The sequence below is a fragment of the Pseudophryne corroboree genome, chromosome 2, assembly GCF_028390025.1.
Source record: "Pseudophryne corroboree isolate aPseCor3 chromosome 2, aPseCor3.hap2, whole genome shotgun sequence".
In the NCBI taxonomy this organism is placed as follows: domain Eukaryota; kingdom Metazoa; phylum Chordata; class Amphibia; order Anura; family Myobatrachidae; genus Pseudophryne; species Pseudophryne corroboree.
The window spans coordinates 84,025,544-84,049,296 of NC_086445.1; the positions used below are offsets into that span (position 1 = coordinate 84,025,544).

The 23,753-nt window shown below is 46.6% G+C and overlaps 1 protein-coding gene across 1 annotated transcript in view; it reads right to left on the reverse strand.

The window, feature by feature from the left end:
* Positions 1 to 18,538, reverse strand: part of MAML2 (mastermind like transcriptional coactivator 2) — a 269,429-nt gene extending 250,891 nt beyond the window's left edge. Inside the window, exons 1-2 of the mRNA XM_063951490.1 lie at positions 18,178 to 18,538; positions 16,092 to 16,660 (exon numbers count right to left, since the gene is read on the reverse strand). Coding sequence (XP_063807560.1) covers positions 16,092 to 16,511 — 420 coding nt within the window. The 5' untranslated portion in view covers positions 16,512 to 16,660; positions 18,178 to 18,538. The remainder of the gene's footprint in view (positions 1 to 16,091; positions 16,661 to 18,177) is intronic.
* Positions 18,539 to 23,753: the final 5,215 nt, after the last annotated feature.

A 23,753-nucleotide genomic window follows, 5' to 3' on the forward strand; every position in this document is an offset into this window, starting at 1 on the left:
GCGCGTGACATCATGCAGCCACCGCGGCCCGCTCCCTGCACGGTCCAGGAACGCCTGCGTTGCTCGGCACGCGCCCCTGCGCTGGCAGGGAGCTATTCCTCGCTGCCCGGGTCGCAGTGGCTGAATGTGACGTCACGCAGCCGCTGCAGCCCGCCCCCCCAATGGTCTGGGCACGCCTGCGCTGCCTGGACCACGCCCCCTAACGGCGCCGCCGGCTCGCCCAGTGACCACCCATGCCTGTCAATCAGTCAGAGGCAATCGCAGGGCTAAGACAGCCGCACGCATGTACACTTCAGACCTGATAGCTGCTGTGTGAAGACGCACAGCAGTGATCAGGTCTGAATTAGCCCCTGCGTCCAGGTCTTTGCGTGGATGGGCTCTAAAATTTGCATGAATGGTGAATTTATGCAAATAATATTTATCACTCTGCATTAAAAATGGAGATTGTGATCAACTTGCCCCTCAGACACTTCTATAGCTCATGTTAAGCCGGACAGGGCAAACTCTGCCTTCCTAGGTCAATTCTGTGCTCTCATAAAGGGTCAGACGTACTAAAGCCGTGGAGAGTGATAAAGTTGAGAGAGATAAAGTACCAACCAATCAGCTTCTGTAATTTTTCAAACACAGCCTGTAACATGCCAGTTGGGAGCTGATTGGCTGGTACTTAGGTGTTCACTGCAGTTATGGGTAAGTCGGGGAGTAAAACTGACGTCTTGCTAAGAGTGTCAGCTCCCTGACCTAAATGTCAGAACTGGCAGGACTAATAGTGGGAGCTACATTTGGCTAGCGGGAGGGGGTGAAGAGTTAGACATTTTTAGACAGACTTGGTGGTTCTGAGTTGCCCATGTCGGTCTGTCATGGCACATGTGGGGGCAGATGTATTAAGCCTGGAGAAGTGATAAAGCGGTGATAAGTGCAAGGTGATAATGCACAACCAATCAGCTCCTAAGTGTCAATTTACATATTGGAGCTGATTGGCTGGTACGTTATCACCTTGCCCTGATCACTGCTTTATCACTTCTCCAGGCTTAATACATTTGCCCCTTGGGCCCAGATTTATCAAGCCTTGGAGAGTGATAAATAGCACGGTGATAAAGTACCAACCAATCAGCTCCTATCTGTCATTTTTCAAACACAGCCTGTTACATGGCAGTTAGGAGCTTATTGGCTGGTAGATTATTACTGTGCTATTTATCACTCTCCAAAGCTTGATAAATGGGGGCCTAATTTACTATCAGGGTGTAGGATGTACTAAACGGAAAATGCAGTAAACTCCCGTTTACCGCATTTTCCTGATGTACTATCCCCCAGCCGGCAGGTCAGCGCCGCGGCGGGGTTTGCTGGCGATACCCCATAGAAGCCTGTGGGCTTCTCTCAGCGGCGCTGTGTGAGGGACCCCTCCCAGCATGCCTTGCGCACGCCCCCGTCACCCTGCGCATGCACAGACTGACTCCCGGGGCCGAATCCCGGAAGTTAGGCAGCCACTGCGCATCGTGGAGGACACCTCTTATCGGAAGAGCTGTCCTCCGCAATGCTGATCGCATATGTAAGTACATATGTGATCAGCATGGTGGCGCTGGGCGGCGATGTGCATTAGTACATCACGCCCAGTGTCTGTAAAAGTAGAAAGCTTCTTAGTACATACTGTACAGACAGTAATACCCCTTTCACACTGCCAATGCCGGATCCCACCCGGGAACTGGAAACAGGCCCTTCCCGAGTGGGATCCGGCATTGGCCGCTGCTGCTGGCTTCCCCGACCCGGCAATATGTTGGGCGGGTTGCCATAGCACCGGGGGGCGGAGCCGGCAGCGGGGCGGAGGTGGAGTCGGCGCTGGGAGATGAGATCATCTCCGCGCCACCTCTCCCTGTCTAGTAAACGGGTCTCGGGTCACGTCGACCCGGGAGCCCGTTTGCGCAGCCACTGACCCGGTATTCAACCCGGGTATAACACTGCTTTATTCCCGGGCTGAACTGCCGGGTCAGGCGACCAAGGATTTCGGCTATGCCCCTTTCACACCGCACGCTGACCCGTGTTGACCCGGCAATATGCGATACGGGGTTATTTGTGCGGTGTGAAAGGGGTATAAATGTAGTCTGGAGGATAGATATGGGGGAGGTAAGTGTAATAAATGCTGAGATAGGAAGGGCACATACTACAGAATATTTGGCAGGTAGGTGACAGGCCTGCCTTTTCATGGTTTAGCATTAACAGCAGATTTGCAATTGGGCAGAATATGTGTCACAGTCCCTCTCGCCGACATGCGGGATGTTTCCCCGTTGCTGGAAAGTGTCATAGCAGATTTCAGGTGCAGCGTGGCGTTAATGAGTACAGGCGGGTCACCCGTCACACGTCTGGTAATTGCTCCAGCCGAGGTGTTCTGTAAATAAGTAGGAAGATGTTGAATGATGGCTGAGATCACTGAGATAGAGGTATCTGAAAGAGTGACTTTCTTGCCATTAGGACCTATCACCATTCAGAGGAAATTAATGAGCATTAAGTAAGAGGTGACATATATCAGCGGCACTGAGTCACACTTGGCTGTGCTTTCCTCTGATTGCCTGCTAGAAAGAAGTGTTACAGACTGGTGTCTCCACCCTACAAACCAGCACGGATTACTCACAGTACATAAACAGGGCCGAAGTATGCGACCTGTGGATCTGCAGCTGCAGTGGAACTACAAAGCCCAGCATACCTGGAAATGCCACATCCTGTGATTCCACAATGGCTGGGCAGTGACTGACTAACGCTGAAGTCTCTATTAGAGATATCTACCAAAAAGAGGTGAAATGTGTTACGTTTATCCACTAGAAATCGAGATAAACACTACGTACATCTGTATACTCAGGTCATACAGCCCATGTGCTGCTGTTACAAGTCATTTGCTCAGAGGTTTTTGCTTTTATAGAACAGTCGTCATTGTCATAATGACTTGTAGTTCCTTGGTAAGTGAAATAAGGAGAAATAAACTACTGTGACTAATACTCTATTAGCAATCATAACAACCAAGGGGATTATTCAGGTCGGGTCGCATAAGGTATCCCCGGCGCAGTTTCCCGATTATCGGGAAACTGTGCAGGCACGGGCCCCGTTTGGGGCATGTGCAGAATGGGTCCTGCGATCGCATTGCAGGATTGCAAACGCCTATGTCTAATTGACAGGCAGAGGCATTTGGGGGGGAAGGACAGGGCCAGCGTTACCGGAAACGGGGGAGTGTTGCCCCAATTTTCCCGGACTGGTGAGTGATGCCACACGCAGCCGCCCCTAAAGCAATGCCAACACGCCCCCATCGGCCTACCACCCCCCCCGAAATGCTGTGTGGCTCTTTAGTAAACAGACATCTAAGGGGGAGATGTATTAAGCAGTGATAAAAGTGGAGAAGTGAACCAGTGGAGAAGTTGCCAATGGCAACCAATCAGCATTGACATAACACTTATAATTTTCATACTATAAAAGTATACAGAGCAGCTGATTGGTTTCCAAGGGCAACTCCTCCACTGGCTCACTTCTCCACTTTTATCACTGCTTAGTACATCTCCCCCTAAGTCTTTTATTCATAGTTACCTACTTTATAAATCACGTGTCCAAGAGAGGCCGGGAAGTGAAGTTGCCGGTGGCAGCTGATGGAATAGGCTCGTACCAGCTGCATAATTAGGGACCCTCACAGCAAAATGCAGTAAACTACATTTGAGAAGAAGGGGCGAATCAAAATGACGCAATTATTATGGAATTGCATCATAATGCCTCGTGGGATCAGTATGAAATACCTACAATCAAAATCCAGACTGTCAAAATCCCCACAACAATTGGCCGATGATCAAATCCCCGACAAGCTCAAAATACAGAAATTTAAAATACTGACAAGGTCAAAATACCGACATGTAAAATGCCGACAGGTCAAAAAGTCGACATGGGATTTTCATTGTTTTTTTGGTGTGTATGTCGACATAGGTTGACATGGACACCGTATAAGTGTACCGTGTACCCTCGCATGGCTCGCTGCACTCGGCACACTATTATATTCCCCCTCCAGGTCCACTGGGATGGTAAAGTATGAACAAGTCGGTTTCAATAAAAAAAATCAAGAAAAACTTAAAGTCGACATTGTAAATGTCGGTATTTTGACCTTGTCTGTATTTTAAATGCCGGGATTTTGACCGTCGGGATTTTGATTGTACGTAACTTGACCACATCCCGCCCCCGCCCCCATGTACTGCGATTCCCGGTATTATTCTCCCCATCCTGCCCAATTCACTAGGAGCCCAGGGGACTGCTTGAAAAATCGTTCAGTCTCTTGCAGGTTCCAGGAGAGTAGGTAAGTATGCTTTTATTACTAGAGAAGAGCAAAGTTGCTACAAAACTACAGACAAACTAAGGGCCTAATTCAGGGGGTAATTCCAAGTTGATCGCAGCAGGATTTTTGTTAGCAATTGGGCAAAACCATGTGCACTGCAGGGGAGGCAGATATAACATGTGCAGAGAGAGTTAGATGTGGGTGGGGTGTGTTCAATCTGCAATCTAATTTGCAGTGTAAAAATAAAGCAGCCAGTATTTACCCTGCACAGAAATAAAATAACCCACCCAAATCTAACTCTCTCTGCACATGTTATATATGCCCCCCTGCAGTGCACATGGTTTTGCTCAATTGCTATCAAAAATCCTGCTGCGATCAACTTGGAATTACCCCCTCAGATCTGATCCGCTAAATTTAGCACATCTACGATCAGTTTCACAGACATGCGGGGAGACGCCCAGCACAGGGCTGCACAGATACAAAAGCATTGCACGGCGGTGATGCCTTTGTACCTGATGAGTAGCTCCCTGCCATCGCGTGTGACTTCACGCTGCCGCTGCGGCCCGCCCACCCAGCAGTCCGGACACGCTTCCGTTGTCTGGACCGCTCCCCTCCGATGGCGTTCTAACGCCTTTGGCACGCTCCCTCCTGCACCGCGACCGACTCTGCCGGTCAATCAGACAGAGGCGATCACAGCCCTGAGGTGCTGATAGCGTCTCACTGGGCTCCCGGGGTGCGCATGCGCAGTGCGGCCACTGCGCGTGCGCACTCTACAAAGTAATTCAGACTACGATCGTTGCCACTGCAGCGGTGCAGTCTGAATTACCTCCTATATTTCTCAGCAGAACAGGCTGCATTCTAGAGGTGCGAAGTTCCAGCGATACAGGACCTTATTCAGTAGCCAATGCTACTGATATGCAATTGCAACTCCCCGATTTCCGCTGCGGTGCACATGCGCAGGGCCCACTTTGCACGTGCATGGGCAGGGAGATGCGATTGCATCTCAGTAATGCGAACACTTCTGCCTGTCTGCCTGACTGACAGGGAGGCGCGTTCGTGGTTGCAGTGCTATGAAAACGGGGGGTCTGGGTCGTTTTCGGGGCGGCTGTGTGTGATACAAAAGAAGCTCACCCTATGCCTGCCTTCGCAGCTAGGCTGCACATGCAGGGGGCATCCCTTATTTTGCGGTGCCAGCGATGCGATCGCAATTGAATTGTGATTACATTGCTGTCAGCCATTAGCATTCTGGACGGTCATACCCTGTGCTGAGCGGCCCCCAGCATGCAATCGCAAAACTGCAATAGATGCTGAATAGGGACCATAATCTATTCCGGCTTTTGCTTCACTGTAAAGTGGAAAACTATGGGGCAGATTTAACAATGAGTGATGTTCTAGTTATCACTCCTTATGAATGATAAATGCTGCTCCAGCGAATCAACTCTTAACTGTCATGTGTTTGAAAAATGACAGTTAGGAGCTGATTAGCTGGAGCACCATTTATCTTTTGTAACAAGTGATAACGACAATATCACTTGTTGTTAAATCTGCCCCATATTTATAACTTTGCTAAATGTATGGTCTGTTGGGCCAAATGTATGGTCTGTTGTGCCAAATGTATGGTCAATTAGGCCACGCTCCCTACAGTACCTGAGCCCGAAACCACTCTCTAAGGCCCTGTGTATCATGACTTATTTTCCCTTGCGTCAACATAGTGGTGCGCTGGAAAACGAGTGAGGATTCCTTACAATGATAAGCTGTAATGTCCACAGAAAATGTAATTCCCCCTCTGAACAGAGCTGGGACAACGACAGCCAATTTACTTGGCTGTGTGGTCTGGTTGGGGTTGTACAGGAAAAACGTGCCTACAAATTCCATCACATAAAGAAAACAAGATGGAACATGGCAAATATTTTCTTGAGCAGTGATTTATAAACTCTGTCCTCAGGACCCAAACAGGTCCCGTTTCCCAGGTAACCCAGCAGGTGCACAGGTGTACTCATTACTCACTGACACATTTTAAAAGATTCACAGGTGGAGCTAATTATTTCACTTGCGATTCTGTGAGGAGACCTGGAAAACATGAACTGTTTGGGGTCCTGGGGACAGAGTTTGAGAACCACTGAGAAATTAAAGATTCCACTCATCTGTTATCACTACTATACATCAGGACCCCCATTTCTTATAGACTGCTCAAGGGTAGCAGGCTGCAACCTGTGGTGCCCTATATTTTGAGTTAGTTGGACACATCTGTTAAAAACTGTCCTGTGAAACATGGGATTGCAAGCAGATGCATTTTAGTGAATACGGGGGAAATTTATCAACCTTCTAAAGAGAATGACTGGAGGTGTTACCCACAGCAACCAATTAGATTGTAGCTATCATTTTATAGAATACACTGGACAAATGAAAGCTACAATCTGATTGGTTGCTATGTGCAATACCACCACCTTCACCGTTCTCAAAGGGACCGCCCTTTTTGCATGGGATGTTCCAGCACATGGTTTAAATAAATATGAGGAAAATGTAATCTCCACTTTACTAAATGGACCCCTATGTACTAAAAAATGTTTTACAAAAACTAATCCAAGTACTGCAATTAACAGTGCTAATACCTCCTCCATACCTTCACTATTACTCATTATTCTATATTACAGAGGTTATAGAGAAAGCTAAGCTCTCTGTGTAATCAGGCCCCAAGTGTAAACTTACAGTGCTTTACATAAATTACTACAGACATGTCTATACAGGCTGTGTACACTACAGCCGGCTAAGCTGTCATTTAATAATTATCATTACCGCCAGCAAGAGAAACAAATAGATTCAACTTTAGCAGCAAGAAAACGTGTGTTCCCAAGTAATTCCCTACATTTGCTGTACCCCGAAACCTGCTACCTCAGGTTCACTACACAATACTGCAGGTGGGGCAGACGTAACATGTACACTGCAGGTGGGGCAGATATAACATGTGCAGAGAGAGTTAGATTTGGGTGGGTTATATTGTTTCTGTGCAGGGTAAATACTGTCTGCTTAATTTTTACAGTGCAATTTAGATTTCAGTTTGAACATCCCCCACCTAAATCTAACTCTCTCTGCACATGAAAATCTAACTCTCTCTGCACATGTTACATCTGCCCCACATGCAGTGCAGCATGGTTTTGCCCAATTGCTAATCTTTTTGGTTTGCTAACAACTCTGAATAACCCCCCCAAATCTTGAGCATTGCTCCTAACTCAAACAATCCCTAATAAATACCTGCAACAATATTAATTATTGTACAGTATCTGAACCCACATTCTGAAAAGTGTTCGATTTGGTTGACCTGAAATTTGCGGCTCGGGTTTTCCTGCCAGACTCTTATTCCAAATCAAGGCAAAACGTCAGCCTCCCAGCGTCTAATTCTCATGGGTTTTGGATTCTGTATAAGGACCCGTGATGGTGACTTGCCACCATTTCACTCTGTTCTCAGGCACACTGCTGTGTGCTGCGTTGTACTCTGCTGGTTAAATTGCCTGTGCTATGTCAAGACTCATAACAAGTGGCCGTGCTGTTTATAGTGTATGCAAGGCACTCTGCTGCACAAGCGATCGCAGCCCTGCTAAGCTAAAATACACTCCCCCATAGGCGTGTACTAGTTGATCGCAGCAGCAGCAAAAAGTTGCTGGCTGCGATCAACTCAGAATGACCACCATTGTCCCTTGTCAGTTGCGAAAAAAGTTTAAAAAAATAAAAGTAACAAAAGTTATAGTTAAAAAAATATTTTTACCTCGGTGTGCTGTACCCTTGTGCTTTATAATTCACATACATAATATAATAAAAGCCCTTTGAAATGCCACAATGTGAGCTGAGCTGCAAATTTAAAAATAATATATTGTTCTATTGTTTGTACTGTTCTGGTGCACTGTACCTCTGTGCGTTTATTATTCACATACCTAATATAATAATAAAAGCCCTTTGAATTGCTGCAGTGTGAGTTGAACTGCAAATTTAAAAATATACTGTTCTATTGTTTGTACCGTTCTGGCACACTGTACGCCTGTGAGTTTATTATTCACATACATATAAAAGCCATTTGGATTGCTGCAGTGTGAGTTGAGCTAATAAGTGAAAAATAAATATATTGCTCTATTATTTGTACTGTTCTGATGCACTGTACCCCTGTGCATTTATTATTCACATACATGTAAAAGCCCTTTGAATTCCTGCAGTGTGAGTTGAGCTGATAGGTGACAAATAAATATATTGTTCTATTGTTTGTACTTTTCTGGTGCACTGTACTCCATCTAATATGGTCACCATCCAAAGAATGGTGGAGATTTACTTCAATGACAGCATACAAACAGGGATGTCCAGAGTCCCTCTGACTACTGGAAGGAAAAAAAACGCAATCTGGGGGCCATTGTACAAACTGGCTTTGCATTACTTAAGCTACCTACCCTCCAGTGTATACTCCGAAAGAGCTTTCAGCACAAACAGTAACCTTGTCAGCGGTCAGCATAGGATGCTACTTCCTCAAAATGTGGAAGAGATTATGTTCAAAATTAACTACAAATTCCACGAAGAAGACCTTTACCGACAATTACGTCAAAGTACAGAGACTTCTGTAATGGTGGATTCCAGCGGGATTGAATTGATATTGTGTAAGGATGATGTACACACAGATGAGGGTGAGGATGAGGATGGTCGTGACGATGACATCTTGCCACTGCAGAGCTGTTAGCACAGCTGCCTTTAGCTCACTGGTAGTTTGTTTTGTGGGGGACCAAACAAACCAAGCACATCAACCACAAAAGTGGCAGTCCCTGTCGCTGAAGTGCTTGGTTTGTTATACTATGCATGTTCTTTTTAATATCCAACACAATGGTGGAAGCGAGAGCCCAAGGACTCCTCCATCTTGCATCACTTTTCATTTCTGCCACTGCTGTGTGGCAATGTTTCATAGATGTGCTATGAACTGCCGTGTGTTTGTGCAACTGCTCTGACGCTTAGTAACCAGCCAGCTCGCTGCAGGCTTTGGTCTAAACTGGATGAAAACAAAATTAAGAGCTGTGAGGTGGTCAAATTTGTCTGGAAAATACTGGAAATTAATGTTATTGAGGTTCATAATAGTCTAGAAACAAAAAAGGCCCAAATTATGTGATTTTAGCTTTTTTTTTTGGACAATTTAACAACCAAACCCCCAAAAACTCCAACCAAAACCAGTCACAGCATTTTTGCAAAACCAAAATCATACAACTAGTTAGAACCAAAACCAAAACCAGCAAGAATGGTCCGTCACACATCTCTAGAGATAATCAGTGCATCTGTAAAGTGTGGACAGTTACAGGGTCCTCTCAGTGAACTTCCCCTGTATACCAGCTCTTAGAATAGGGGTAATCAACATATGACCTACGGCTGCTGTGGAACTACACATCCCAGCATGCACTGCCTCAATTTTAGCATGCCTTAGTAGCAAAACTGTGTCAGGGCAAGCTGGGATGTGTAGTTCCACAGCAGCATGTTGAATAACTCTGCCTTAGACTATACACAAAACACGTTTATTGCTGTATAGGAGATTGACCAGACCTCTTCCCTTGTAAAGGAAGAAACGTTCCTGGGAAATGATGGTAAATGAATAAATCCAGAGCGAATATCTGAGAAGTCACAAGTGTGAGTGAGAAGTCACTGTGTCTGTCATTGGTGCGACAGCTCAGCGCTGTGTGAGCTCATAGGGAGACTGAAGCCTAGAATCAGTCATCACTCTATTACTTCACATTATTCCGAGTTTTAGCATCAGCGACACATGAACAGTCCAAATGAATCACGGTGGAACACTCATTCCGACCCCTCTACTCATTTCTATTTGCATAAAGAAATGTTCTAAGCTACATGACAATGACCCCTGATCCACGAACAAGGCTTATATAAACAATATTACGTGGAGAGAGAGAGTACCAGCCAATCAGCTGCTAACTTTACAGGCTGTGTTTGTAATATGACAGTTATGAGCTGATTGGTTAGTACTTTATCTCTCTCCAAGGTTTCATACATCTCCTCATTTGTCTTTGAAATTAGTTTTAAAAATCTAACACACAAGTAGAAATGCTCTAATTACCTTTCATTTCAGTGGAGAATTAAACTACATATTGGAATAGGCACTATGAATGGGAAGTCCTAGATACATTTATTTAAAACCACTTAACTGACGATTTTTCCCTTCAAAACTGTTAATAACATTGTTTTTTAAAATTTAATAAAGTTTAAAAAGTATTTTTCTAAATATTTAAACATTATATTATGCACATCTGCAGAATGGATCCTCCTCATCAAAAACGGGGGACAGGGTGGGACTGCGCAGTCGCATGAAATCTGACCATTCCAGTTAAGTGGATAATATATCAGTATTAGGAATGAGTTTGGGGCGTGGGGCCCTCTGGGTTGGTGCCACCGGGCTGCTTCGGGGCATCATTATTGTAGCACTTAATCTAACACTTTTTAGTACCTGAACTGCTTTTTAATAATTTAACACTTTTTAACATCCTAATTACTACTTCTCACCTATGTAAGACTTCTAGCCCTGAGCTGCTACTTTATATTGATGTAACACCTTTTAACATTTAAATTGCTACCATTCTTTAGTATGATGCCTTGGGGTGGTTGGGCTGTGTTGGCCCGGGGGTTGGGGGAGTCATGTGCTCCCATGCTCTGGTCTTAAACCTTGGGAATGATAGTGGCCCACCTGATGAGGTCACCTTACCGTGGTAGGTGGGCCCATATTTTTTGGCCAAAAATTATGCTAGGAACTTTACTCAATGTTAAATTGCAGAGTTTACTATAACTGTTCTGATTACCAGTGTTCTTACTGTTTAGAATGTGCACCTGCGTTTTCTCTTTATTTCTGTATGGCACTACAACCCCCCCTTTCCACACATTTCACTAAGAAAAGGGGAATGCCTAACTCTTCTGGAAGTCCATGGGACTGCTGACCTTCCTGGAGATTTGGCAAGTATAAATAAGACTGACAGGAGCGTTCTGGGGGGATATAAAGATTTACCAGTGCTGCCATAAACATAGGTGAAATGCTATATTAAGCTTTATACATTTGCGTGTTACAACTATCCTCTAGGGAGGGGCCAGAGTATTGTAGCGGGAGGCATGAGCAGGAGGACCAATGAGAATCTGCCGTCGTAGACAGTGTCTTTTTATTGGTCCTTCTGCTCAGGCCCCCACTCGGCCGCCATGAAGCAGTGTAAAAAAATGTTAATTTAAGTGCACAATGGGGGTCATTCCGAGTTGTTCGCTCGTTGCCGATTTTCGAAACGGAGCGATTAAGGCAAAAATGCGCATGCGCATGGTACGCAGTGCGCATGCGGTAAGTATTTTAGCACAAAACTTAGTAGATTTACTCACGTCCAAACGAAGAATTTTCATCGTTGAAGTGATCGGTGTGTGATTGACAGGAAGTGGGTGTTTCTGGGCGGAAACTGGCCGTTTTCTGGGAGTGTGCGGAAAAACGCAGGCGTGCCAGGGAAAAACGCGGGAGTGTCTGGAGAAACGGGGGAGTGGCTGGCCGAACGCTGGGCGTGTGTGTGACGTCAAACCAGGAACGAAACGGCCTGAGCTGATCGCAATCTGTGAGTAGGTCTGGAGCTACTCAGAAACTGCTAAGAATTTCCTAATCGCAATTCTGCTAATCTTTCGTTCGCTATTCTGCTAAGCTAAGATACACTCCCAGAGGGCGGCGGCCTAGCGTGTGCAATGCTGCTAAAAGCAGCTAGCGAGCGAACAACTAGGTATGACCCCCAATGGGAGAAAGAGATGAGATGAATTACACACTGAGAGATAAATTAAACATCTGTGTCTCCCAGCTGAGCGGATTTACCTGCTATGTTACATGAATAGTACAGACCAGTGTCGGACTGGGGCAGGTAGGGCCCATCGGGGGAATGCAGTGGTAGGGGCCCATGTTTAGGGGTGTGGCCAGTCTGCTGAGGGGGTGTGGCCTGCCACCTGATTGGTTTGACTAACCATTAGAGAGTGCAACGTCTGGGGCCCATCATAAAAATATACAGTAAATTCAGCTGCTGCATGCATGATAATGTACCAGATTAATAACAGATTAATAACAGCAATGCACTGTAGAAAATACACCATAGTCCAGTATAAGGTAACATATGTATAATGTATAATTCAAGTGCACAGTCTAGAACCTGATCTTTAGAGCAGGAGGTGGGCCCCCAGGCAGTGGGGCCCACTGGTGGTTTCCCCTGTACCCCTGTGGGCCAGTCCAAGCCTGGTACAGACCACACCAACAATATACCAGTTGAGTAACAGAAGCCAATCAATACAAAGTTGTGGTTGAACAGGCAAACTAAATATACAGGACTACATGTATCACCTTTACAGTCACATGTAAGCCATAGACACCTATCACAGGCAGGGAAATGCAGCTCCAGGACCAGAGATCAGGGTCTAGCTGAATGGTCACATGACCTCCATTCATCAAATACTACAGGCAGAGCCGGCGGAACCCGCTCAGCGAAGGGATGCAGTGCAGGTAGGCGCCAGGCAGGAGAGGCGCTTTCCCCACACTGCATCCCTTCACTGTGTGCTGTTGTTGCCGGCTGCCGCTGCGCCTATCACTGTACAAGCAGCGGCAGCCTGGATCGCGGAACTTCTGTCCCCCCCACTCCAGCCCCACCTCCTCCCGTCCTGTGACAGCGCTGTGACGCTAGTAAGGGGAGGTGTGGGGGCGGGACCAGCAAAGGACGACTTCGGAAGCTGAGAGCTGCAGTCACTGCTGACTGCAGTACCGCCAGGAGCCACTAGATGCCCCCATCCCTATGGACGGAGCCATCTCATTACCTGACAGGACTCAGGATCAGGAACAAAAGAGAGACTGCCCGAGACCAGTACAGAGGAACTAAAGTGAGTTTTCTTTTTATGTGTGATTGTCTGTCTATCTATCTATCTATCTATCTATCTATCTATCTATCTATCTATCTATGTGTCTGTCTATTATCTATCTATCTAATCTAATGTTTTAAAGGGGGGCGCTGTCTGCCGTAATGTGTAAAAAGAGGATGCTGTCTGCGTAATGTGTAAAAAGGGGACACTGACTGCCGTAATGTGTAAAAAGGGGACGCGGTCTGCCGTAATGTGTAAAAAGGGGACGCGGTCTGCCGTAATGTGTAAAAAGGGGGACGCTGTCTGCCGTAATGTGTAAAAAGGGGACGCGGTCTACCTAATGTGTAAAAAGGGGACGCTGTCTGCCGAAATGTGTAAAAAGGGGACGCTGTCTGCCGTAATGTGTAAAAAGGGGGACTGGCTGCCGTAATGTGTAAAAATAGGACACGGACTGCCGTAATGTGTAAAAAGGGGACGTTGTCTGCCGTAATGTGTAAAAAGGGGACGCAGTCTACCTAATGTGTAAAAAGGGGACGCTGTCTACCGTAATATGTAGAAAGGGGGACGCTGTCTGCCGTAATGTGTAAAAAGGGGGACTGGCTGCCGTAATGTGTAAAAAGAGGGACTGGCTGCTGTAATGTGTAAAAGGGGTTCTACCTGGTGTAGTGGCGCTACTGTGTGGCGTAATTTGAATAATGGAGACTACCGTAATATGAATTGGTATTATTTTGTTGCCACACCCCTTCCCCATGAAGCCACACCCCTATATATTTTTTCTTTTTATGTGTGATTGTCTGTCTGTCTATCTGTCTATCTATCTATCTATCTATCTATCTATCATCTATCTGTGTGTTTGTCTATTATCTATCTATCTATCTGCCTATTATCTATATATCTATCTATCTATCTATCTATCTCATATCTGTGGGGGAGTGTATTTTAGCATAGCAGGGCTGCGATCGCTTGTGCAGCCCTACTATGCTAAAAAAGTTTAAAGCAAAACAAGACCAGCCCTGCAGCTACTCACCAGTGCAACGGATCCAGCGATGATGTTCCCGGCTGTGACGTCAGACATCCGTCCTCCATGCGTGGGACCCACCACGCCTGGAAAACGGTGAGTATCTGCCCCGGAACGCCTCCTGCCTGTCCGTCTTCTTGCGATCGCCGATGCGATCACATTTCTCGCTGGTGGCGTCGCTTCCCGGCGATGGCAGGCGCAATGCATCTGGCACGCATGCGCAGTTCCGACCCGCTCGCACCGCAGCGAAAAAACGCTGCATGCGAACGGGTCGGAATGACCCCCAGTGTGCGGTGTAATGTGAACAAGATTGTGCTACTTTCTAGAGTAATTTGAATTGGTACTATTGTGTGGCCACACCCCACCCGCTTCTTGCGGCGTGCGACTTCGGTGCGCACTGTCCCTTTATTAAGTATGGGAGGGAGGGCGCAAATTTATAGTTTGCAGGGAGGCGCCGGACACCCCTGCACCGGCCCTGACTACAGGTTATACATCAGTACAGTTCTGGCTGCAACAGAGACTTTCACATGCTGTATTAGGTAGAGGATGTATTACCATTTAGTTTTTTTTTTTTCAAGTTTAAATTCATATTCAGAACTGATACTATGATGATCTACACACAAGGTTATGCAGTTGATACTACTATTGTTGAAAATCAGATTAAACGTACAATTATTTGTTTCCCTGCAACACTAAAGGCTCATTCACATGGGGCCTGATCCAGAAATAGACGCTAATTCCACTGCAACTGCGTCTTTGTACCCAGATTCTGTGCAAAAATATGCAAGTGCTGCAGCCGCTGGGATCTGTATTGAGACGCCCACCTGTGGCTTTGCAAGTCAGTGCGCAGCATGGGCGCAGGAAGTGAGACGCCGGAGACATTGCAGCTGCAGATCGCAGTTGCAGCCTAAAACACGCCCCCAGATCGGTCATGACATGTCTGCATTTTTGCGGCCACTCCCGTTACCTCTCTGAAACGTTCGTAAACTGACACTTACTTTGTCAATAAATCCCTCTGCGACCGATGTTGCAAGACCATGCGCAGTACAACTTATGGGCCCTACACACTGTGCGATTAGGGCGATAAGAACAATGAACGATTTTTCAGGAACGATTTTTTTTTTTTGCATACACACTGAACAATTTGACATTACAAACATCGATATCGTCCAAATTGGCTTGCAATGAGAAACGATGATAGACCAAAGATGAACGACTGCAGGAACGCGCATTGTTCATCGTCGGTGCCTCCACACTGAACGATATGATCGATATATCGTTAATTTTTTAACAATATCGTTAATATCGTTCTTAAATATCTACCAGCGTGTAGGGCCCTTAAGACACGTGCTCAGTGGCAAAAAAATCACTCCACTGTATATTAAATCAACATTGCGTATAACTCCGACACAGGCCCACGGCGCAGGCCACGCACTTTATAGTCCACGTGGGTAGTAAATGAAGTTGGAAAAACATGAATAAGCTCCCAAAAACGTGTGTCGGCCTTTTGTAACTGCCGACCTTAAGCACTGCCTACCTTTTACCTGTCGACCTTTTGACCCTGTCAATCTAATGAATATGGACCATTTGGGGTCGACCTACTGACTGTTGACCAACACGATGCAACCCATCTTGTGGGTGTGCAGCAGTAATAGTGAGCGGCATGAGTAAGTAACTAGTTAGCAGGCTGCGGCGGCCGGAACGCAGAGGTGGGCGCTGCTGCGTCACTCTCGGAATCAGGCCCATTGTGTATGACGCCTAACCACTGACAATTCTGCAGAGAACCTGAACTTTGTGGCAACAACGAAAGCGTTACAGCTCAGATTACGATCTGTGCAAACTGAACCGATGCATGGCGGCTGAAACGGATAGTAATAAATAGATGTTGCTACTTACAGCGATGAGAGCCGAGTTTCTCTGCCCCAGTCCATTAGACACCGACTGCTGCCTCTCGCCATTGGTCTCGCCGCCGTTATCACTCAGTAGCTGCTGCTGATGTTGGCGGTAGTCGGGCAGCACAGCACAGGCGCTCTTGCTGTGCTTACTGTTCTTCCGGGTGCCCTGGCCGTGTTGGACAAGGGTCAGCAGTTGGAGGGTATTTTCCCGCTCTCTGTCCGAGCTCTCCGCCCTGCTACGCTCATAGCGTCCTTCGCAGTTCAGGTGATGCTGGCGACACACGGCGATCCGGGCCCGCAAACGCTCAACGATGGCGCTGTGCAAACGAGGGGTTACTGTCCCAGCGCCAAGGAGACCAACGCTAGACACACCAATTCCAAGACTCCCCGCCGGGGCCTGAGGGGGGGCTGTTTCCCCCATAATTGCGTTACTGTATGGAGGCACGTTTTCCCGGTAGTCAATTAAACTGCAGATGGTTTAATAATCCCCCGTTAGTGCCACATCAACAGGGCAGATGCCAGATCCGAGACGTTCCAAAAAAAACTAATTTTTCCAAAAACGTCCTTGTCCTAGAAGAAAGAAAATGTTACTTTATGATATTTATCACCAAACCTTATAACTGCCCAAAACTACATTGATCATATTGCCCAGCTGATTGTACAGACGGACCAGGAAGCAATTTGGCTGCACATGTAGGGGGCAACATTGGACAGATTTGGCCAATCAGGCAACTCTGCTCACCTCTTTCTATTCTGGGTTGGCCAAAAACTCTACACACGTGTTGGGGAATGCCATTGGCTCCTCCGTTTTACCAACCCATCCATCAATAACCCAACTGCCTAATTTGGATCAATGAGATGCAGTGATCAGCCAATTGGGTAAATAAAGACCAAATTGATACCGTACCTTTCTTTAATGCAGTTGTACAATCCCATTTTAAAGAAAATATGGTACAACTCTTACAATATAGACTAAGAGGCAAATCCAATTAGCCGTGATGATCTTCTGGGCAGGTCCGAGACATGGCGGAAGCGGCCACACTTTACGGCGGCCCGGATTCGCACAAAAATGCTCGCCGCCCCATAGAGGTCTGAACAAATTTGCGCGAATTGGAGCTCATTTCAGCCTGCGAAGGGTGCAAGAACAGGTGCAGTTGGCGGTGTTGAAACGCAGCGGCAACAGCACTTCCCACCCTTTGCTGCTCATTAGATCGACCCCTATCCGCTGATCCGTTAATCTTCGATTGTCCTAGGTTGGAAATGGACACGCAGAGATGCATAGGGAACAGTAGTTACCATAAAGTACCATACTAAGGCCGCCATTTATCAAGCCCTGGAAATTGATATATTGCATGGGGATAAAGTACCAGCCAACCAGCTCCACTGTGTTTGAAAAATGACAGTTAGGAGCTGATTGGCTGGCACTTTATCACCGTGCAATTTATCACTCTCCAAGGCTTGATAAATCTGGGCCTGAATATCTTAACGTCTCTTCTGCGGAATATCCCCCAACTGTTCACATTAATCATATTACAGCAATATTTACAGATCATTAATTAAGTAAAACCTCTAGAGATCTGCAGAAAACTATGACAGCTACATACAGCGATATTCTACATATCACACGTAAAACAGAAATTGCTTCAAATTTGATTCATTATGACCCCTGCCACTATAACCTCGCCGATTCTGAATGTGACTTCGCTCCTGTAACTAAAATCCGTACAGGAACAGCGTTGCTGTGAGTTCCCGCTAGTGCTCAGAAGGTTAAGAATAACTAGATCATTGCAAAACCACACACACACACACACACACACACACACACACACACACACACACACACACACACAGAGCTGTGCCATTCATTGTGTTACACAAGCAAAGCAATTCTGCCAGGTCCTTTCTAGTACAGAGGTGGCTCAATAGCAGTCTCTGGGTGGCAGGGCAAGCTGACACTTGTAGTCCCGCCGCCTGCCAAATCCTGCACTATCACAATAAGGGGGGTATCTTATAATAAATACTTTTAGAATGAAGTTAGAAGTATACTAAGTAACAGGCAGATGACAGAACATCCCCTGCAATCTTACCTTATGGAGCTTCTGGCTGCTGCACCCTCTGATGGGGGAAAGACATTCCTCGGTAACTGTGATGAGCGGTGCAGCAAATGCTGCCAGGCTTCCTGGGTACACAGGATCCAGGCTCTTGTTCAGCAGAAATGCTCCCTTACATCATGTGAAAGTTTCAGCTCCACCAGGACAGGTACAGAGAGCCCTGATCTCCTCTGCCTAGAGACACTGGTCTCCTGCACACACGGGCATGGGAATAACAATATATCCGGCGTTCTCATAAACTTTTGTATGTTGTTGTTGCTTGTTGTCATCAGCCCAGTCTGCTGATACTAGCCTGTACCCAGCACTTTCCCCAGTGCACAGAGGCTTTCATTGTGTGCAAGCTTGTAATGTGCACACATTCTCCTGGGCCCTCTGCTGGATAAACCAGGTAACTGCAGCTGCTGCGACAGTTTATCCGTCATGAGCGGTACAGTAATGAACCAGAGAGCCATCTGGTGGCTGATCGTGAGAATGCACCAGGCTTTGCAATGCTCTTAATTCCGGAGGGAGGGTAATGTACAAATTGGGCCTGATTCAGAATCGGGCAATGGCCCCACGGTTGGACTGGCCCACAGGGGTACAGGGGAAACCACCGGTGGGCCCTACTGCCTGGGGGCCCACCCCCTCCTCTAGGGATCAGGTTTCAGACTGTGCTGTTACTAATCTAGTACATTATCATGCATGCACTACAGTATTTACTGTATATATTTATCTAGGGACCAACCCTTGCAAAATGGTTAGGCAAACCAATGTGGCGGCTGGGCACACCCCCTCGAGAGACTGGCCACACCCCTAAACATGGACCTCTACCACTGTGGGCCCTACATGCCCTAGTCCGACTCTGAATGACCCTCATTCCGAGTTGTTCGCTCGCAAGCTGCTTTTAGCAGCATTGCACACGCTAAGCCGCCGCCTACTGGGAGTGAATCTTAGCTTATCAAAATTGCGAACGAAAGATTCACAATATTGCGAAAAGACTTCTCTGTGCAGTTTCTGAGTAGCTCGAGACTTACTCTTCCAGTGCGATCAGTTCAGTGCTTGTCGTTCCTGGTTTGACATCACAAACACACCCAGCGTTCGCCCAGACACTCCTCCGTTTCTCCAGACACTCCCGCGTTTTTCCCAGAAACGGTAGCGTTTTTTCAAACACTCCCATAAAACGGCCTGTTTCCGCCCAGAAACACCCACTTCCTGTCAATCACATTACGAACACCAGAACGAAGAAAAAACCTCGTAATGCCATGAGTAAAATACCTAACTGCATAGCAAATTTACTTGGCGCAGTCGCAGTGCGAACATTGCGCATGCGCAGTTAGCGGAAAATCGCTGCGATGCGAAGAAAATTACAGAGCGAACAACTCAGAATGACCACCAATTATCGGACAATTGCACATGTGCTGAGACCTCATTGTGCGCGAAGGCCAAAATGCATTTGCAATGCCAGCAAAGGAAGTGACTGTCAGGGGTGTATCTAGGGGTCTGAGCGTCCCTGACAAAGTAAGGAACTGGCGCCCCCCACCCAGGGACACAGAGGGGGAGTTACAGATAGGCTGAGGTCAGGGACACTGAGGGAGAATTACAGGGAATGAACGGTAGGGACAATGAGGTGGAGGGCTTACAGAGAGGCTGAGGTCAGGGGCAATTACAGGGAGGATATGGGCATGGACACTGAGGGGGAATTACTGGAGTGTGTGGACAGGGACGTTGAAGGGGAATTACGGGGAGGGAACAGGCAGGGACACTGAGGTGGAATTACAGGAGGGGGTGGGCAGGGATACTGAGGGGGGAGCAACAGGGAGGCTGAGGTCAGGGACACTAAGGGGGAATTACAGGGAGGGTTCGGATAGGGCAAATGAGAGGGAGGGGCTACAGTGACGCTGAGGTCAAGGACACTGAGGGGCAATTACAGGGAGGGTACGGGAAGAGAAACTGAGAGGGAATTACGGGAGTGTGCGGGCAGGGACACTGAGGGAGAAGTCACAGGGAGGCTGAGGTCAGGAACACTGAGGGAGAATTACAGGGAGGGTGCAGGCGGGGACACTGTGGAGGAATTACGAGGAGAGTGCGGGCAGGGACACTGAGATGGAATACGGGGAGGGTGCGGGCAGGGAGACAGAGGGGGAATTACGAGGAGTGTGCAGGCAGGGACACTGAGATGGAATTACAGGGAGGGTGCAGGCAGGGAGACTGAAGGGGAATTACAAGAAGTGTGCAGGCAGGGACACTGAGGGTGAATTATGGTTAGGGTGCGGGTAGGGACACTGAAAGGGAATTACGGGGAGGGTGCGGGCAGGGACACTGAGAGGGAATTACAGGAGTGTATGAGCAGGATTACTGAGAGGGCAGTTACAGGGATGGTGCCGGCAGGGACACTGTGGGGGAATTACAAGGAGGGTGCAGGCAGGGACACCGAGGGGATATATGCACACATACATACAGTTATAAAACCCTCTCTAGGTGTGATGGTAATACATGTCCCAGCAAATCCAGTTGACAAGGTGTACTGGGACTTATAGTCTCAACACAGCTGGACAGGCAGTCACTGGTCTAGATACCTCTCCATACAGAGCTCTTTGTAAGCTGTGATCCAGACTGCCAAGATAGACCATGCAGTGCAGCTACGGTATCTCCGAAAATGTACAGGTATGCTCATGCTGCACTGCTGACTGGTGCTGATTGTAGTGGCTGGTGTTTGGTGACAGACCGCGTGGGACCAATGAGAAGGGGAGCGGATGAGGAAACGGAGGTGCCTCGCCCCTCCCCATACCTGGAAGTGCCCCGCTCCCCGGCTATATTTACTATCATTGTGACTGTATTCACAGAGAGTGTCAGAGTGCAATACGCTTCTGAGAGTCCGGCAGTGGATGAACACTGCTAAGGGATGTACTCAGTGAGAACTACTATGTCATTCTACCCCCTGGCGTGGGTGGCACTGCCGGGCGGCTCCCCCCCTTTGGCCGGCGCCCCTGGCAAGTGCCACCCTGGCCAATAGGAAGATACACCCCTGGTGACTGTTAGTGGGAGGTAACATGGCATTAGTGGGGAGTGGTTGGAAAAACGTGGTGGTGGGCGTCTTTTGCTTTTTTGGGTGGCTCTTCAAGTGCGTTCTTTAGCAGAAGCAGGATTGAGACACTTTCTATCTCAATAGCAATTGAAGCTAAATGAGGTCCGCTATACACACGCAATGCTGATGATCACTAGTTGAGCGGTTTTTGCAGCTGTGCACATTTTTTAAAGACATTCGGGACATGCGTTGTGCAAAGTGTATGCACAAAGACTCTATAGTGATCAAGGGGGTCATTCCGAGTTGTTTGCTCGTTGCCGATTTTCGCTATGCTGCGATTTGTTGCAAATTGTGCATGCGCAAGGCATGCAGGGAGTATGCGCTTAGTTATTTAACACAAAACTTAGCAGTTTTGCTGTGGCTTCTGCTGCGCTTTTCATTCGCACTACTGTTTGGTAAATGATTGACAGGAAAGGGGCATTTCTGGGCGGCAACTCAGCGTTTTCCCGGCGTTTGCTAAAAAACGCAGGCGTGTCAGTGAAAAACGCGGGAGTGTCTGGAGAAACAGGGGTGTGATGCTAGTGTATTAGAATGCTTAATATTTGTAGACACTCCCTTAGTAATATGTGTAAGCCTGAATCTTCAGTGATGGTCCCTGGGACCAGGGGGATGCTGGGAAGTGGGTGGTCCAGTGTGCAGTGTGTCTGGAGTTGGTGATGGAATAAACAGCACAGCAGTGAACTCACATGTCTCTGTATCCTTATGACTGGATTTACAAACATATGAACAAAACATGGTGTCAGAAGTGGCATCCATTTTCCTCCATGTGATAGGAGAGGATGTACTGGACATTTATAATAGTTTTCAGTTTGATGAGGGGCAGAATATGGTGCTATCTTCTATAATGCAAAAGTTTGAAGATTACTTTGTGCCAAGGAAAAATGTGACATATGAAAGATATAAGTTTTTCACATGTGATCAGAAGTCTGTAGATGGATTTGATCAGTATGTTACAGAGCTGCAATCACTCAGTAAAACCTGTGAGTTTGGTGATTTAAAGGATTCACTGATTAGAGATCGTATTGTCTGTGGAATACCTGATAATGGACTCAGAGAGAGACTGCTGAGAGAGCAAGACCTAACACTAGACAAGGCAGTGACTATGTGTAGATCTGCAGAAATAACTAGATTTCAAGCCAAAACGTTACACAAGGAAGCTGATGTACATGTAGTGCAGAAAACAGAGCCAAGCAAACCTCCATTCTTAAGAATGAAGCAGTCTAAGCCACAGTCTAACAAGGAAATGTGTAGTAAATGTGGAAATGCTCACAATCCTAAAATGTGCCCTGCTTATGGTAAAACCTGCATGAAATGTGGTAGACTTAATCACTTTGCCAAATGCTGTAAAATGAAAAGTCAAACAACCAAAGTGCATGCTGTTAAACAAACAGAGGAATTCTTTGTGGATTGCATTGAACTTTGCAGTGCAGATAAGAAAGAATGGATTGTCCATTTAACTGTTAACGAGATTGTCATTCCCTTTAAGCTTGATACTGGTGCGCAGGTGAATTTAATATTGTTTCAAGACTATAAGACTTTTAGAGTAAAACCTAAAATTCATCCAGCGAAGTGAAAGTTACAGGGTACACTGGGGAGGAAATTCCTGTGAAAGGTACATGCTTAGTGACACTGAAATATTAGGGACAACAGTTTAAAACATCTCTACTGATTGTGGATAAAAATGTTCAACCGATTCTAGGATTAAGTTCCTGTGAGAAACTAAGCTTGCTAAAGGAAGTTTTTATGGTGACATCACAAGTAGAAGATGACTGCAAATCGATGTTTACAGAATACAGAGACTTGTTTGAAGGTCTAGGTTGTTTGCCTGGAGAGCATAAAATAAATATAGACACGCAAGTTTCTTCAGTGATACACCCTTGTAGAAAAGTGCCGTTTGCGCTGAGAGAAAAACTGAAACAAGAGTTAAATTGCATGGAAGCCTTGGGTGTGATACAGAAAGTTGATGAGCCTACAGAATGGGTAAGCTCCTTAGTAATTGTTGAAAAGAAAAATGGACGCATCTTCAGGATTCTGGCAAATGAAGCTAGATGAGGCCAGCTCAAAGCTCTGTACATTTAATACACCAGAAGGTCGATACAGATTTCTTCAACTACCATATGGAATACTGTCTGCTCCAGAAGTATATCACAAAAAGATACACGATTTTTGAACATATTCCAGGTGTTGAAACAATGATGGATGACATTATTGTCCTGGGATCTACAAAGGAAGAACATGATTCTAGATTGAGACAAGTAATGGAACTTGTCAAGAAAGTGAATCTAAAGCTAAACAAGGACAAATGTGAATTTGGCGTGAATACACTTACCTTTATGGGCGACGTGGTCTCGGATCAAGGTGTAAAACCAGACCCAAGGAAAATATCAGCCATAGTGAACATGGAACGTCCTAACAACAAAGACGACGTCAGAAGATTCCTAGGACTGATTACTTACTCAGGAAAGTTTATTTCTCAACTCTCTGAACG